Source organism: Danio rerio, chromosome 10, assembly GCF_049306965.1.
Source record: "Danio rerio strain Tuebingen ecotype United States chromosome 10, GRCz12tu, whole genome shotgun sequence".
In the NCBI taxonomy this organism is placed as follows: domain Eukaryota; kingdom Metazoa; phylum Chordata; class Actinopteri; order Cypriniformes; family Danionidae; genus Danio; species Danio rerio.
In genome coordinates this window covers 17,463,448-17,482,511 of record NC_133185.1, presented here as the reverse complement: position 1 = coordinate 17,482,511, position 19,064 = coordinate 17,463,448, and the positions used below count along the sequence as shown (strand labels likewise).

The 19,064-nt window shown below is 33.9% G+C and overlaps 1 protein-coding gene and 1 long non-coding RNA gene across 2 annotated transcripts in view; both read right to left on the bottom strand.

Moving 5' to 3' along the window:
* sh3bp2 (SH3-domain binding protein 2) overlaps positions 1-11,463 on the bottom strand; it is a 53,221-nt gene extending 41,758 nt beyond the window's left edge. The window contains exon 1 of the mRNA XM_073914565.1: positions 11,458-11,463. Within this exon, the coding sequence (XP_073770666.1) occupies positions 11,458-11,463 (6 nt within the window). The remainder of the gene's footprint in view (positions 1-11,457) is intronic.
* Positions 11,464-12,048: 585 nt separating this feature from the next.
* On the bottom strand, positions 12,049-14,042 carry LOC137496571 (uncharacterized). The gene is made up of 3 exons (XR_011017008.2): positions 13,969-14,042; positions 13,322-13,369; positions 12,049-12,436 (listed from the first exon to the last, which is right to left on the bottom strand). It is a non-coding gene; the product is annotated as an uncharacterized lncRNA (long non-coding RNA).
* Positions 14,043-19,064: the final 5,022 nt, after the last annotated feature.

Below are 19,064 nucleotides of genomic sequence, written 5' to 3'. Positions count from 1 at the left end.
CCCAACCCCTTCATATGAATGTGCAAACTGAGGGGTAAGGGAAAGGGCTAAGGGGTAGAATTGGGATTGGGCCTTAGTTGACATCCTGTAGATGCAATGGTACTTACACAGAATGTTTAAACAGAAGTCTAAACAGGACAATAAAATAAAGTGTAACCCAACATCCTTTAGCTTTACTTAGTCTTGGCCTAATATTTAAGGAGTTGGACTTGTAAATCCCAGCAGAAATTTGAGATAGGGGAATGAATCTCTCTCTCTTTAACTTTGATATGGTGCCCCTGAACAAGGCACTTTAATCGATCCTTGGGAAGCAAAAGTTGTAAGGTGTATGCTCACTGTGTGTGTTTGCTATCACTCCTCACTCAAAAATGTGTGTGTCTAGTTGGATAGGTTAAAAGCAGAGGACCAATTTCGAGTAAAACCAAACTTGACAAGGCTCACTTCAATTTGAGGTCTTGAGAGTGAAAATACTGGAATTAAATTATTATACAGTTAAAGTCAGAATTATTACCCCCCCCCCCCCCCCCTGTTAATTTTTTTCCCTAATTTCTGAGATTTTTTTACAACACATTTTTAAGCATAATAGTTTTAATAACTAATTTCTAATAACTTGTTTATTTTATCTTTGCCTTATTGACAGCACATAATATTTAACTAGATATTTTTCAAGACACTTCTAAACAGCTTAAAGTGACATTTAAATGCATAACTAGGTTTATTACGTTAACTAGGCAGGCTAGAATAATTAGGCAAGTTATTGTATAATGATGGTTTGTTCTGTAGGCTATCGTTAAAAAATTATAGCTTAAAGGGGCTAATAATTTTGACCTTAAAATGGATTTAAAAAAAATTAAAAGCTGCTTTTATTCTTGCTGAAAAAAAGTAAATAAGACTTTCCCCGGAAGAAAAAATATTATCAGACACACTGTAAAAATGTCCTTTCTCTGTTAAACATATTTACAAAAATTATAAAAAAAATAAATAAAAATTCAAAGGGGGCTAATAATTCTGACTTCAACTGTATATTACTTAATAAATAAAGTGTAGTGTAATAAATAAAAAGCCTAAAAATAATATAAGTATTATACTGTTAACATCCCCAAGCTGCGGAGAGCGAGATTAAATGAACATATAAATAAGTGTTGTATGCTTTCAAAATAACCTAATAGAGGCAACAAAAATGACCACAGGAAACAAAACATCTGATCATGATGTGGATATATTTGCATCAGCTCACAGAACATCTTGCTTATTTGTGTATCACTTGTTCGTTTAAAGCAAGTAGACTTTCTGTACATAAAAGGAGTCATATTATGCAACTTACTATGACACTTTCATAATACACCTCATGTAAAATCCTATGCCCTTCTTAAAAAAATTTAAAAAACACCAGCATCGCTTTCGATTATAACTTAGGTTACAACAATAAAGCAGCATAAATCTAGTGTGTTCAGGACACTCACCGAACTGAAGAACAGAACTGACTTGTCATATATAAAGACTGAGCCACACAGCCACACCCACTTTTTACATAATCACCACAGGCCAATGAGAGTTCAAAGGTGTTTCACAGCTGGAGTGAACTTTTCCAGAACATTCACTTGCACAAGCTGACTTCTTAAACCAACTCCAAATGAACATCGTTTTGCTCAGAATGACGACAGTTCTTTGAGTTATATCATGACCTGATTCAAATAAAATGACTGAAATGAACAATCACTACGTAACAAGTATCCGCTTACAATGGCTTTGCATTATGGTTGCAAGTTCTGCTTTTACGCTACGTTTTGAACGCCAGCATTTGTGTCTAGTTAAATATGGCCACCTTCCTGAAACTGTGGTAAAGACAGGTGCTCGTGTAAACAGGGTTTTCTTTCTTCCTTATTACATGCATGAGATACTAAATTTAGTCAATCAAACATACACATGATTACACTTTCTTCTGACGGCGCCCACTAAAATAGACTTTGAAACTAGAGGTAAATTAAGCTATTTGAAAGCTATAACCAGACATGTTGTTAATAATAATAATAATAATAATAATAATAATAATAATAATAATAATAATAGATTATGAATGGATAAATGCATTTATATATTACTAGACAATTCTCAGGCATTCATCAACACTTGACCTTTTTTATAAACACTCTCTCTATTCTAATAACTTGAACTTAACTTTGCTTGAAATTATTAAAGACTTTACCAATTTTTAAAGGTCTCCACCTCCTGAATCATACATTGATTTTAAATTACGAAATATTTAAAGGGGTGGTCCAGAGTGTATTTTAAGGCTTAATTGTGTTTATAAGATGCTTAGCAATGTGTGGTCATGCTTTACTTGTAGAAATTACAATCACATTATTCTTTTAAATATCTTACTTTGGTTATAGACAGCTACTCAGCTAACATAAAAACCACAATCATATATCCTAGTTCCTTTGAAAGCCCGCCCTCAAGAGGCTCTGATTGGTCAGCTAACATAATGTGCTGTGACGGATCGGCTCCACAACACCAGAAAGCATCACTTCCAGTCACTAGCAAGCGCGTTGCCTCTGTTGTTTAAATACTATCAGTCAGAGTAGCTGTTAGCCATATCAGTTGGTGCCTAAAGCTGTTTAATCCTGCCCCTTTTCGCAGCGCCGTACGACAGAATTTCGCACACACAAACTCTAGTGTGACCGCAGCTTAAATCAGATAGAAAATGATGAGGACACAGCTGAACCTCCTACTCTCAAAAATAAAAGCTGACAAGTGTCTTTCACATACATTCGGAATAAGCATGTGTAAGTAATATGAAACGTTCACATATCTGTTGCGAGTTAGTTATTCAGGATGAAGAACGCGGGGAAAGCGGCTGCATAGAGAGACACTGCAGCGCTGCTGAAGATTGTAGCTGTTTACAGAAGTTTAATGAATGAATATTAGTTTGTAGCTAAATTGTTGACGGTGCCAAACAGCATTTCACGTTGTTTACATCCTTGTTTGCATCCTTGCTACAACATACCGTTAAAATTAGAAACTGTGCATATAAAAATAATTACAGGTTGTGGCTCACAATCCAGAGCTTTTTCTATTATGGTTAGAGCTCCTACTTTAGTTTTTAGCTAAATCCAGCACTGGGAGAGATTCTGGAAGCTCTCCTTTGTCAAATGCTACATGTCAAATGCTTAATTTTTTGGAACATAATTAAAAATTAAATTATAAGCACTTCTCTCTTTGTGTTGTGTCCTTTGGAAGCCCAAATACAAAACAAGCTCTGTGGAAATAGCAGCGTTTGGACAGCATTTTAGCTTTTTTGTTATAACATTACAGTTGACCTGCGTCAGTTGCGTCACTTCACTCCCATTTGTGATTTCTCTCACGGGGCATCATGGGATAGCGCAGCGTGCATGGGATAGCGCACTTCAGAATATCGATGGAAGTAGTAAGTCATACGGGTACTTCTCGCATACTGATTTTCAAATTCTAGAATTCGGACATAGGCTACTACTCTGCTCACATACTGATTTTAGCATACTGTATAGTATGGAAGTATGCGGTTTTGGACGCAGCCAATGTCTCACTTTGCATTGAACTTTGAGTATCTTACTTTCAGAGATGTTTATGTTCACACATCTACATTACACAATAACTAAAGTTTAAAATATGATATCATAGTGGACCACCCCTTAGTCTATTTTTCATCAGTATATACTACAAAGTTAACTTAATGAATAGTTACATAATACATCTGTTTTCTGTATTATTTATAATTTCATTTATAAAAAAGATACATTTTGTGTCTGTCCCTATGTTCAGGTCAACTCTGTTACATTGGTTTTATACATAAAGGCATACGTAACACTCTTTGAAGCACTGATAAAAAAAGCATGTGAGTTGCTCTAAGTGATGTCACTTCCTCTAGAGGGAAACTCTGGAAGGCATTAAGACGTGTCATTTATTCTTCTCTCAGGTACAGAATGTTTAGGATACACCAATATCCTTAATAAACCATTAATCATTTGTCAACTCTGCTATTGTGATATTTCTCATTCACTTTTCAAAAACTGTAATATGATGAAAATACAGTGAGGCAGTGGCGCAGTAGGTAGTGCTGTCGCCTCACAGCAAGAATTTCGCTGGGTCGCTGGTTTGAACGCTCAGTTGCCGTTTCTGTGTGGAGTTTGCATGTTCTCCCTGCCTTCGCATGGGTTTCCTTCGGGGTCCAAAGACATGCGGTAAAGGTGAATTAGGTAGCCTAAATTGTCTGTAGTGTATGAGTGTGTGTGTGTGAATGTCTGTAGTGATGTTTCCCAGAGATGGGTTGCGGCTGGAAGGGCATCCTCTGCGTAAAAACTTGCTGGATAAGTTGGCGGTTTATTCCGCTGTGGCGACACTGGATTAATAAAGGGACTAAGTGGACAAGAAAATGAATGATGAAAATACATAATCTGTTTTAGCATACCATGATGTGTAAGGTTTGAGCTTAGCATATTGAGATAAAGCACATAATGGTGGAAAATTTCAACTCTTTTATTGTCAACTCTGTTTTAAAATTCTTAAAGAGATCCTATTATGCATTAAAAAAGGTCATAATTTGGTTTTGGGGTCTCCAACAACAGGCTAATATACATGAAAGGTTAAAAAACACTTTCACTGTCTTACAACATGTATTTATTTTTACCTATTATCCCATAGACTCCCATTTCATTTGTTCAGCGACTAATTTTTTCCAAACCTCTTCTTTGCATGACGCTAATCTGCAGTGATTGGTTCGATGACCCAGACTGTTGTGATTCGTCGACTACATTCAGCACTGTAAAAAAATGCTAGGTTTCACACAATCCCCTTATGCTTCCAACACAAACAAATTAAGTTAACGGAATGTTTTTTTTGAAGTTGAGTGAATATAAACAATTAAGTTGTCCCAATAAAAATCTAAAGTATTTTAAATAAGTAATTTAAACAAGCAGTTAAATACCTTTTTTGAGTGAGTACATGACAGAAAGAAACACCCAACAAGCAGCCAGCCATGTTGCAGTGAATATTTGTGCGAGCCCAATGCAGGAGTGCATTAAAGCAATGCCATTAAACACCAGCACATTGCTCTATTCTTAACCAAAACCACAAGATATAACAACAACATACATTCAGCATTAATCCACACAGCAGCAAAGCTGAACCATTTTTAAAAAATTGACCACTCCTGTGTAAGAACAGATGATGATGGCCATAGCAATGACAAACGTCAGGAGATCTTGAGCTCAGAAACGCATTTAAATCAGTAAAGGAACTCATGTGTTGCATTTTTCACATGGTTTTAGATGCAATATGTGAATAGCTCCATAAAGAGTTAACCAGAGAGATACAGTACAAGCCGCGCGGAATAATTACAAATTACAACACACAATCAAATACATAATTTGCAAGCTAGAGAAAGCAACCATTTTAACTTATTATTATACAGGTTGTGATCTGGAGGAAGAAGAAACAAATCTATATGAACTGTTTACTGACAAATTCCCATACATTAATAGTCTTTGCTGATCCTTCCTTTAATAACAAACGGCTGGAGAATCCCGCGTCGCAGGGTAGGTTATTGTAATAATCATGAGAAAAACAACAGGAACAAACACAGCACAAGGATGGCTTGGCTGAGTTATTGTTGAGTAAATGAATTTTAACCATTTATTCCCTACAGATGCACTGCTCGCCATTTCAAAGTAATCAGTGATCGCTCATCTTTAGTCATGATCAATCCCATTCCCCCATGCCGCTAGTGTTAAAATGGAATGCCTTATATAAGGCAATACTAAAAGATTTGAAACCAAGACGATTCATATAATCAACTCAGAGTCTGAGGTTTTTTTGAAAATCAAGTTTTAAACTTGGAGCACTTTTCAGATTTGAGGGCAGCTATTTTACCCATTTTTTTAAGTTTTAAGATCAGTCTTTTGTGTCTCCAGAATGTGTCTGTAAAGTTTCAGCTTAAAACACCCATCAGATTATTTATTATAGCTTACATAATATTGAGATTTTCTGCTCTAAACACATTGTAGCTGTTTTTGTTGCCTGTGCCTTTAATGCTAGTTCTCCCCACCCACTTTTCCCACATGCCTCAATCTCCGCCTCGGCTGCGTCAGATAAACAACACAATGACAGACATGAAGGAAGCAGATTTCGCGTAACATTTGAGCGAAATACTACAGTAAGAACTTTCCCAATTATTATTTGATTTATTTGTTGTGGAGTTAATTCAAGCCTTTCTGCAATGATGAATCACACACAATGCCACACAGACATGTACGAAGCGCACGTTTAACGTTTTTGCCTTTGCACGGCAAATGTGACAGGATACACGTTAATATACACTGCTGTATGGACATTCGCTATGTTAATGTGCAAAATTAACCTGATTTATCGTCCACAACCCAGGATTGAAGCGTTTTCTTTTAGAATTGTACTGACACGCAGCTGTTCTGATAAAGACGGTAAAATCGCTGTAATTCATTACATACATGCACTTTTTAAAAAAATATTTTAAACTTGTAAAACTCATTCTTGATCACATTTAATGATGATTAATGATCCTTGCAAAACTGAACAGATCTTTTATTCCCGGTTGCGCACATCCTGTCTTGTTGATATAGTTATATGCGTTACTACGGAGAAATTGTAATACCAGGCTTTCAATCAAATTATCCTACGTAACGTTGCAGTGGGCCTTAAAATTTGAGTGATTTAGATCCTATTTTAATGTCAAGAAATTAAAAAAAAAGAGACTTGTTTTCTTTATATCACCCCAATATGACTGTGGACACATTATATCTACACATAGTTCTGTCCAAAAAGCTTCCAAAAGAGGATTTTTAGCTGGATGTTTTCATTCAATTAGGGCTGTGTTACACACTGCATGAATAAAAAAAATATTTTAGGAGCTCTTTAACAATGAGTTAATCAACAATTAGTAATGGAATCAAATGTTCTCAAATACTATGAAAGCAATATTTGACAAAAACAAAACTATCCAGCTGACTGTAAATTCTACATTTGCTATACAGTATGTCATGTGAAAGGAAAATGATTGGAAAACGTGCTAGTAATTCTGAAATAGGTTGATTGTTAAATTAGCATACTGAAGTAAATTAGTAAATTAGCATACTGAATTATAGACTGCAAATTACCAAAGTACTTACATTTTGGTTTTAGTTGCTTTCTTTACTTCTATTATTTTTGCTTCGGATAAGAGAGTCAAATTGTTCAATGTATAAATGTAATGTAACTGTGGGGTCTCTCAGTAGACTTAAGGTCAGAATGATTTCTGTTGGGAGACGACCAAAATAAACAGTTAGCAATTATTAAAACAGACAGTCTACTAATGCTGTAACGTCTGTTAGATGACATGTAATCATGGGCTATAATTAACACTCACCAAGGACCAAATAAATGTAAAGATTGAGATTGGCAAGAATAGGAGACAGATAGCCAGCCGGTAACTTTTTTTCTTCAGTAATTCTAGCAATACCACTTTGTTTGTATTTATCAAAAGTTTTAGTGTTGTAAGTGTTGTAAGTTTGCAAATTTGTCATATGACGAGATCTTTAATTTGAGGAATTCTTGATAACCGTGTGGTCAGTGTCTCAGTTCAAAGAAAATTGACTTCATTTCTGCAAATGTTGTGAACTTGAGTTGCTCAAAAGATGTATTTCAAACACAATGAACAATTTCCAAACCTTATTCCTGGTTTCTAATAAGACTTTTTGGCAATAAAGACAAGAATTTAAAAAGAGTGTTTCAAAATTGCATATAAAATAAAATAATTCTACTGTTGTTATATGAATATATATACCATGTTTTATGGCTGGTAAAAAATACCAGTCATCAGCAGGTCTACCATAATGTTACATCGTAAAATACAGTCAAGTCAAACTGTTTGAGGAAACCGATTGTGGCGAAACATTTAATCTTTGAAACAATATGGTTTGAGTACTGTAAACTATGAGCGATTCCATGCAAAAGTCAACCCTGCAATGAAAAAAATTTAGTTTTTCACCAAAATAAAGGAATCGTTTTACATTTTTTGTGTAAGCAAGTATTTTACACTACTTTAAAAATACTTAAAAATGTCTCTGTCAGTGTTTTAAAGTAGTATATTTAATTTACCAAAGTCACACAAGTGCCAATTTCACATCTGTCACATCCATAACAGAGAGACGTCACATCCATAGCCAAGCTTTTCCCTCATGAATGCAAAAATGTTAAATAAAATAAAGTCAATCATTTTTGTTCTATAGACACATTTTATCATTTTGATTAGCATTGTTTCTTTTGGGTTGTGCAGTTTAATTCACAGAATTTCTACGAAGTATGTTGTATCCTGTAAACTTGCAAACTTTTTTGGTCACATGAATAACGCATGTTTGTTTTCGTCATTTAAAATATATAAAATGTATGCAGATAATTGTACTAATGCCATTTCTCTGTGGTTAGTTGGTTTGAAAAATATAAACAGATGTTTCAATATAAAGTTTACATATACTTTCTATGTGAATTTATGTTTTAAAATGTCACAACTATAATGCTGGAATTGTTCCTATATATTGAGTCATGTATTAGCTTAAACATTTCAAGTTCAGTTATCAAATTGCTATAAGTTCAACAAATGAAGTCCAAACAACTATATAGCTACTCAAATGGTTTGGTATTGCTCCTAGTTTTAGAGTTAACACACAAAAAAATTATTAATTAATTCATAATTCATTCGCATTGAGTTCTACTTAATATAATCCGTTCATGAGTTACGATAACTCTTTTTTATTAAGTCAAAGTAACCCTTTAAAAATTATTTATTAGTTTAACTTATTTCATTTAGTAATTTTGAGTAATTTTGACTGTTTTACAGTGTAGTTGTAGGTAAAATCATAACTATATTTAAAGGGGATTATCAAAATGTGCAATCAATCACAATTTGGTTTTGGGACCAATCCACTTCACTCAAAAAAGTATGTTTGCCATTAGTTCAAACTACTTATTTAAAATGAGCTAAGACAACATAATTTATGAGTTGTTGTTTTTTTAGGAACTTAATTGTTTCATGTTTAATCCATTTAAATTAGTAAAAACTAATAAGCTAACCTAATTCCTACATGTTGTCCCAACACAAATCGATTGGAACATGTGGAACCTAACATTTGTTACAGCGTGTTGAAAGGATAGTTCACCCCAAAAACAAAAATGTACTTACAATTTACTTACCGTCAACCTTTATAAATTTCTTTATTCTGCTGAACACAAACTAAAATATTTTTAGTTTGAAACCTGTAACCATTGATTCTTTGAGGAACCCCAAACAGATCTTCTACTACGTCACTGTAAAAATGTTTTCAGAAACTTTTTTGTAAAGATTTTGTTATCAACATTAACACAAACAAAATACTCAATTACAGTAGGCAGCCCTGGAAATATTCAATGGCAGTAAGCTGCCATGCCATCCTTAAGTCTGGCACTATGATGATACTCCAAACTTTGGTTTCATTTATGAAAGGAAAGTGTCTCTTCTACAACCTCTTCTAAAAATAAAAAATGAGCTGAAATCCCCTGAAAGAGGATGCAAATTTAGTCAAGTTCCTTCTCTATTTCATCTGTTCGGTGGGACGTACATAAGTTACATCGCCTTCCCAGAAACACATGATAAGCCCTGGTATTTTAACCCAGAAGCAAAACCAGCAATTGAGCGGTGAATTCACCATGGGGATCGAAATGTAAAAAAATAAGGACTTACCCATTGAGATGGATTATATGAAGGTTTAGCTTGTACGCTTAAAGTTAGTGGTTAGCAGTGAACAAGTTCACTTCCTCCTCTTCTGCACTTAAAGTGCTATTTATGATCCTCCCATTTACAACACTGCCTTGTTCAGCTGAGCTTGTGTCAGTCAGCCGTTCTGCGAACTGGATGTATATATGTATATGGATGTATTTGATTAGCATATTTGTGTTCAGTTTATAGTTCCATATGGGCAAACTTAGTTCAAGCTAATTCTCGTTCTGAAGGTTTCACTAAAGTTTAAACTGTTGAATATGTGGTAATCTGCACGGTAAAAATGCAGGGTTCTACACTATTCATTCACGTTGTCCCAACACAAACTAATTAAGTTAACGTAACAAATTCAAGTGGATTGAGCAAAAAAAACCAAAAAAAAAAAACAATTAAGTTTTCCCAAAAAAATCACAAGAATTGTGTTGTTTCAGCTTATTTGAATTAAGTAGTTTAAACAAGCAGCAAAAGTCATCGTGCATTATCCTCCTGGAAAAATGTGATAAGTATTTTCTTTTATATGCAAGATTACTTAAGAATAGTGTTAAAGGTTTCACTATAGGATTTGGTTAGACATGCCCTGCTGCTAACCTTTTTTTTGACTGAGCATTACAGGAATTAGATATTTGTTTATTCCTTTTTATTTTTTTTACCTTTGTAATTTCAGTGCTTTATAATTATTTTATTAAGCTATTTATGTTTAGTACAGTGGCTGAGTGAGAGTTTAAACAACACAGAACATGCAAGTTTTAGTTTGACAACACGCATGCATGGAACTCGAAACAGTCTCGTTTCTCCTGGTGTGTTCCCTTAAGGATTTCTGGAAAATCAATTTTAGTCACGAACCAACTTTTTTTCCTTCTCATTTTACTTCTGCTTTAATCTAAATACTCAATTTATATTGTTTTATTGTGCATTTTAAGGCCATTCTACTAATTTTTGGTCGCATTGTTTGCTATTTCCTCAATTATTATTATTATACTTTACATTCACACTAAAATATCAACAATCTGGTCATTTTCTGATTCTGACAAGCCTTCGTTTTACGTATTTTGTGATTCATGTTTTAATTTTTTTTACTTTTCACTGTTTATTTATGCTTTTGAATTGCATTATGGGACCCTAATCTTTCTTTTAACAACTTTCAACTTTGAAAAGTTCGAAAAAGTCACTTGATTAAACTCTAGAGTTGAATTTGCAACACTGAAAGTCGACAGAGCAGAAACAAACATCCAATAATGCATTTCACAAGCATAAAAAACTGAAAACACTTGTGAAGCACAAAGTATGAAACCTGTTTATTAACAGATATTTTTTGCAGTGCATGCAAGCAATCCACTAAAAAAAATGTATTGCATAGGCCTTGGATATAAATAAAGTCCTATAAGGCAGCATGCATTATAATAATATCTCACACCGCGGTGCAAATACTATCTGCAACAACTATGGTCCATATAGCCTCTGCCTTAAAATAAAACCAATACAGCATAAAAAACAAGCAGATTAAAAGTAACAGTTGACAGAATAGCGATACAGGCCAAAAAACAGAGGAAGTAATGCGGTTTTAGACTTCCAGCAAGTGGCATGTGAATGAGCACATCGCTGTGAGAAGCGATTGTGTGTGTCTGATCTCTTATTGTTTTGTTTTCCATGTGTCTTACCGCCATCTTCCACCCACATGGAGCGAATCGCGAACATCAGCATAAAAATTAAACATGAACAGCGCCAAATTTTGTTTTTACATACAGTAACCAGAATAGATTGATATAAAAAGTTATTTTTTTAACAGCACTGTAAAAAATGTTACTTAGATCTAACTTATAAAAAGTGAGGCAAGTGGTTGCATCGGACGTTTTAGGTTGATTCAACTTCCAGCCTTTTTTAAGTATTTTAAACACTAAAACATTGCTTAAAACAAATGCAATAAAATTAAGTTGAGCCAACTAATATTTCTAAAATTACTCAAATCAGATAAACTTACTTTTTTTGTTAAACTTAACTTACTTATACATTGCTATATGTTGACTGTACTCATTTTAATTAAGTATTATGAACTTAATGATCTAAATAAAATTAACCATGCATATGTCATTTAAAACTAATTTAATTGACTTCTGGCTGTAACCTCAGAAAATAAATCTTCGTTTCTATATTGTAAGCACAATATACACTAGTAAAAACAGATAAACAGACTTTCCTGTCAATAACAATTAAATAAGAATGGGAAGATGGATTAAAGACCATAACATGTATTCAATATCAATCGATGTTCCTTTTAATAGTGACTACAAAATAGGCCATTAATGTGGCTACACATACACAATACATAAATAAAAACATTAATAATACCAGATCCTATTGAGAAATCATCCAAGGCAACTCAGTGAGGAGATTTGCATATTTTGATGAAGATTTAGGATGCATAATGTCCAGTCCCACAAAGAGTCTCTAATATATCTCAAATGTATACAGTTTTGATGGATACTTGAAGTCGAGGACATCGGTAAGTCCAAACAGGAGCCATCATGCATTTGACAGGTTTGGCAAACCTCTGACAGTCCTATGATAATCCAAACTGTGTTGGGCTGATGGCAAATTTTTCCCGTGGGCAGCCGCATGCACCTCTGATTCCTCACAACTCTATTGGTAGAGACAAAAAGAAACAGGAGTTCAGGTGGTTGCTACCAAACAACATTAAATAGCTAAATACTGAATAGGAAATAACTACAAGTGAAGTTACAAAAGTCCAGTGAGAATGATGCATGGATGAAACACCTTAGTTTATCAGTTAAAAATTACCTTAGTTAAAATTACCTAACTTCTATTTAAAAAATAAAAAAAGGTTATAGAGGTTGTGTAATTACATTATTCCAGGTGTTTTTAGTTATCAAATTTTAAAGAAAACTGTGATTTTACTCAGTGTAACAGTGCATGTCATTGTGTTTTCCTGTCAATCAAAGAATTGTTAAAATTTAGGTATTACATTTTTTGTTTATTTTGGCAACTTATAAAGCATAAGAATGTGTATTTAATTTAGATATTAAAACTGTTTGAAAATGGCTATATGAAAATTATAGAATACAAGTTCTATAATTTAAATGTCATCTTCATTTTGCACCAAACTTTGCACGTCATAATACAAATTTTATTAAATAAATAAATAAATACATTGCCATTTTACACATTACATTAAGGTTTACATTAAATTTTTGCTAAAGCTACATTTAATTGACTTTTTCTTCAAATTTAATGTCACTGGCAAATGACAGTTCAGTGATTCAGTGTTATCAGTTAGCTTTATTGAAAGACTGACAGATAATAAGAAACTGCATTAGGATATTTTTATACTGTTTTTACTGTTGCACACATAATATCTGTGTAAAAAAAACAGTAAAAAATTACTGTTGCACTTCAGATATCAAATGTAAGTTAATTCTATGGAGCCCACTATTGTTTGCAATTTTACCAATGTTTTACTTGCCTGCAAATAATTATAGCTGTAGTTGTATCTATTGTTTTTCTTACCTGGATGTGAAGTTTGAAGATCCACAGGTAACAAAATCACTTTGGTATCTAAAGACCAAGAACATGCATTTTAGAATGAGGTGCATACAGTTTAAATGGTTCTGTAAACATCAGTAGTAAATGTAATTTAAGTTAAAATAAATTGTAAATCTGTAATTTATTCACTATGCAGCATTAAAAAACGTATGGACTAAATCTCTAAAACACAAACTTTAAGTTATACTTTCTCTTACGTTAAACACAAACTACTTAACTGTTTCATACGTTTCTGCATTTAATATCCATCCTTAATGTGCTGCTATAACTTAGGTGAGCTAACTTTAGCTAAGTTAGCGCTAGCAAACTGAACCCCCACACCCCGACCGCCCACCAGTGACCTTGTTAATCGGTTCTGCAACGTTAGTTATACCTACTAAGTGTTTTAAAACTACTTTCACTATTTTTTCTCAATAATATCACTTTTAATCATTAGCATAAACTAGCGTTGGTTAGCGTTAGCCAACTTAGCTTTCCATGTGAGAGCAGTCTTAACTGTTAACATACATGAGGCTACAGTACAATTTACAAAGCTAAAGCCTCACCTGCCTAGCGAAGACAGCAGTTTTGCATGACTTTACAATTATCATTCGGCTAAATTTGCAACTTACCGTGTTAATCAGATCCGCTGCTGGGAGCAGTTAATGTCGACCATTGCAGAAGCTGCGTCTGCCTGCTAAATCCCGGGCAATGAAAAAGGAGTCACGCAAAACTATAAAAATCACGTTTTATGAACACCTGCCCACATCGACAGCTGCTCTAATAAATTGTCTGTGTCAACTCACTTTTATAACATTTATTCTACACAATAACCACACACAAAAATCTACTCAAATAAATTGCATTAGTTTTATTCAAAATATACAGTTATATAAAAACTGATATATTTTAAGTAAAGAGGAAGCAAATTTAATTTTTTTGGTATAAAACAAATAAAATTAACTAGATTGCAATTATTTAAAGTAGATAGAACCAACTTTGTGAGTGTAGCACTTTTTACAGTGAGTGAACAAATATTAAAGCAACAGTGAGTGGAAAACTATGAGTCAGGGAAATTGACACAAATTTTCCACTTGTGGAGGGTTTAAGATATTCAAGCTGCAAGCACAATAGTTGCATAAACTGAATGCAGAATCAGCATATATCTTTTTTTGTAGCGTAAAATGCCTTGGTTTCATTTCTATATGCTTTTAAGAAAAGATTCCAATGGGGGTTTTCGCAGCGGTAACATAGACAAATTGTTTTGTGTTCCTCAAATATCATTTCAGTGAACAGATCTTAATGAAACACTGCAGAATTAGCCATTTACTCTCTTTCATGGAATTGACTTATATGTTCTTTCCACACAGAACCAATGATTTCAATTCAGTGCCAAAACATTCAGGTTCAGGTTTCTAATAAAAAAAGATTGTTAACAATAACTGATAAACCTTTGCAGACGGACCTCTTGTGAGCTCTGGGGTGGTAAAAAGGCTGATTCATAGCTCCCGATGAACAGTTGAGTTGTACCATTGTTGAAACCATTCAGTCGATTTTTGGTGTAAGCACTTTTAGCTTAGCTAAGCATAAAACATTGAATCGGATTAGACTGATAGCATCTCGCTCAAAAATGACTAAAGAATTTTGATAATTTAAAGCTTGACTCTTCTGTAGTTGCATCATATACTAAGACCGACAGAAAATTGAAAGTTGTTATTTTCTAGGCCAATATGACTAGAAAAAATCCTTTCATACTCCTTATAGAAACATACTTTCATCCTGAGCTGCTGCTGCGCTGATGGTCATGGGGAGTGGAGAACATGAGTCTGAATCCAGCGACGCCCCATGGACAGACGAGTCTTCGCTGAGGCCAGCTTCCAGCCTCCACCGCGGTGACTGAAGCTCTGCACAAGACTTTTGGCCAGCGGAGAAATTAAAATGGTCGTGCCCAACTGAGTCTGGTTCTATCAAGGTTTTTTTTCTTCACTCCTATCAGGTGAAGTTTTTTTTCCCCTCTCCGCTGTCGCCACTGGCTCGCATGGTTCAGGATTGGTAGAGCTACGCATCGATGAATTTGCTCTTCAGTGTTTGAACTCTCAGTAATGATTTAAATCACACTGAACTGAGCTAAACTGAACTGAACTGAACTTAAACACTAAAAACTGAACTACACTGTTCCAGTTACTATGACCATTTATGTGAAGCTGCTTTGACACAATCTACATTGTAAAAGCACTATACAAATAAAGCTGAATCGAATTGAATTGAATACTGGCTTAGGGGAGCGTGGGGCACAAAGAAACATAAGGCATGTAACAGTGTCGGCAGACATCTTCCTGCAAATTATTGAAAAAGTTTGGAGAAATTTGAATGAGACACAGGAGAAACCATTTTTGCAATATAAAAGTATTTTTTATTATATTTGATATTTTTTTTATTTAACAAAATGAAAGTTATTTAATTTAAAGTTTAGTGAAAGTATGTTAATTAAATTTTACATGGTTGTGATTACCATCTTCTATAGGCTTAAAGATGAAACCATTTTGAAAGATGTAAAACACACACAGTGACTACTAGCCAGTTTTGAGGAAAGCACGACACAGCTGGGTTAGTTGTCACAGGGTGTTACAATTAAGCCACACATTGTCATACCTGCCAACACTCCTGTTTTTCTTGGGAATCTCCCATATTTCAGACCCATCTCTCTTTTTTGCTCTGTCTCCCGGAAAACTCCCGGAATTTCACCCCTCCCTCCCTTCCCCTCAGCTTTTTGGTACAGTCTTCATACTGCCAACCTTAGTAGTACTGACCAGGGACACCGGTCTTCAGTTTGCGACCAAGGTATGCGGCATATGCCCATTGTTGAACACCAGTTAAGCGAATAAAACAATTCTTTGAATTTTGAGTGTAATGTTGACAACTTTTTAAATAATTTGTTTAAATAGAATATATTTTTAATATTAAAAAATAAAAATAAAAATAATATATATACATATATATATATATATATATATATATATATATATATATATATATATATATATATATATATATTAATGCTAATAATGCAAAACAATTTAAATGTGTTTATGCAATAAATATATAATTATACTGTGTCATGTAGAATAAAAATAAATCAGTCAACTACTGAGGAAATATAGCTACTATTTAGGTAATCTGAATTTAAATGAATTGTGGGAAAATCTGCCTTTTTAAGCACGTTACAACTAACCCTCTGTCTGTTACAACTTGCACCACATGTGGAGTAAATAGTAACATGTTTACTCCTGGCACTTTGGCAATGTTGCAAAGAAACTATAGGCTGGCGATCATAATTTCAGTGCTCATTTGTAGGAGAGGCCTGTGTGTTGTTGGTAAAAAATATAGTTGTCTAACAGTGTAGTTGTCTAACCCCATTACTTTGTTCCTTATTTGGCCAAAACCAAAAAGTGTTACTTTGTGCCCCGCTCTCTCCTAATAATCAAGAAACTTTACTGCAGTACCATGGCTGCAGCAGGGGCAATGATATTAGCTTGATATTATAATGATATTCAGGGGCGCAACTGCACATTTACTGAGGGGTATGCTGGTTTAAGTCCTTTTTTTTTTTTTTTTTTTTACTGAAATTAAAACAGTTTTGAGCAAAAAAATAAATAAAAACACCAAAAGGCCTGATGTATCAATATAAAACATAATAAAACATGTATATGGTATAAAATGGATCTTGATAGAAGGATTAATAAAAATTTCAGCTCTAAAAAATGTGAACATTCTGACTGTTCATGTGTCAGCTTTAGCAGGGTTAAGAATCATTATTATCAAATAAATAAAATTCATATAAGGGTATTTTTAATCCAAATATTTTATCTAAAATATCTGTCTATGTGAAATAGGTCTGTATTTACATAAACATACATTTTGTGTGATTCCTCTTATTTTGGCAAAATAATTAAATAATAATAATAAATAATAAATAAAAATAATCCACAGCACCAAACAATTGGCACTGTTAGAAGCTGCATAATATCAATGCACTTGCTGCAGCTTAACACACACACACACACACACACACACACACACACACACACACACACACACACACACACACATTTCTTACCTAACAGAATAAACAAATCATTTTCAAATGTTGTAACCAAAATTTACTTTCATTTTGCTCGTTCATAATTTGCTCACTTGTGGAGTTTCACTTAGCCTAAATTAGGCAACTGTAGCCTCTGTAACCCACTATTTAGGGTTGCATGCCAGTCTAATAACAGTTAGACAAAATAACTAAGTGGTCTGTATGTGTGGCTTACCAGAATAAAGCCACATCACAAAGTATCTGCCACTGAGATAATGAATATCAAACGCTGCATTGAAGTAGATCATGAAAGCAGAACCGCTAATTGCCCTCCATTCAAGGCAATTTAAAGGGTTTCCTCATGAAAACGCGAAGGCACAGACTGATCAGATTCTAGATGATTGTTTCCTGTTTATTCTGATTTCTGATCGGTTTGTTTAGTTCCGAACAGTGGTGTGGGAGTGGCATTGTTTTGAGTTTCAGTATTGACTGAAGTGATGCGGAGCGGAAGTTAAAAACTCGTCCGACGTGTTGTGCCCACGTCTGACTGATGTCTGCGGCCCACGCTTCTGTGTTTCTATTAATATCTGCCATTCAGAGTATTTAGCCACCCAAACACGTTGGTTTCTAAAAAAACAACCAACCAAATAACTAAATGAATTATTTTAAAGAATGTAGGCTGTATAAATGAATTCTAATTTAAAACCTTACTTAAAGAGAGTGACTAGTTCCAAAACCGACTTTGTTTTGTCAGTTCCGACGTGATCAGTACCACTGACTTCTATAGTAAGCCTATTTGTTTTTTTCCAACTCAGTGGTTACAGGTTTTCAACAAAATCAACAAAGATTTTTGTGTTCAACAGAAGGAAGAAACCTATAAAGCTAGGTTTCTAACAACTCGAAAGTTAAATATATTCTCAGGACGTTTTTTTTCCGGTTGAACCATCTCTTTAACATAGCCTATGTTTGGCTACTCATCTACTAAATTGTATTCTCGATTTTGAAATTAAATGCAAAAATATCTAGATAAATGCATTACTTTTATTTCACCCACACATGAGATACATGTCTGAGTCACAGTTATTTCCTTCATTGTTAACATTCTCATGTACAGCATAATAAAATTGACTTTGGTTGTAAACATTCTTCTAGTCAATGGCGCCACTTGCTGTTTAATTTACAAACTGCTAAAAAAAAAAGAAAATATGAGTGAGTACAGTACACTGATTGAACACACAGAGCACATAAAGTTCAATCAGAGTGTTAAAAGCTAACAGAGTACTTGTTTCATATTAAAAGAATTGCATATGTTTTTAGTTTAATTTGAGTTTTTTTTTTTTTGCTTTAAGTGGTTAAACAAAATTGAAAGTCACTGACATTTTATTTTATTTATTTTAATTGATTCTTCACAAGAAAAATACACAAATCACCCCAAACAACAGTAATGTGTAATACAACACACACGGTCACGTTAGTGATCAAAAACATGAACAAAAAGGGTGTGGATCCAAGTGCAGATTTATAGTGCAGTAACAGTGACAAAAAAAAAATACAAAAATCCAAAGTACAAAATAACAAAACAAACCAGGAACTCAAACAGACTAAACTAAAACTAGACTTTGACAACTAGGATAAGATACTAAACTG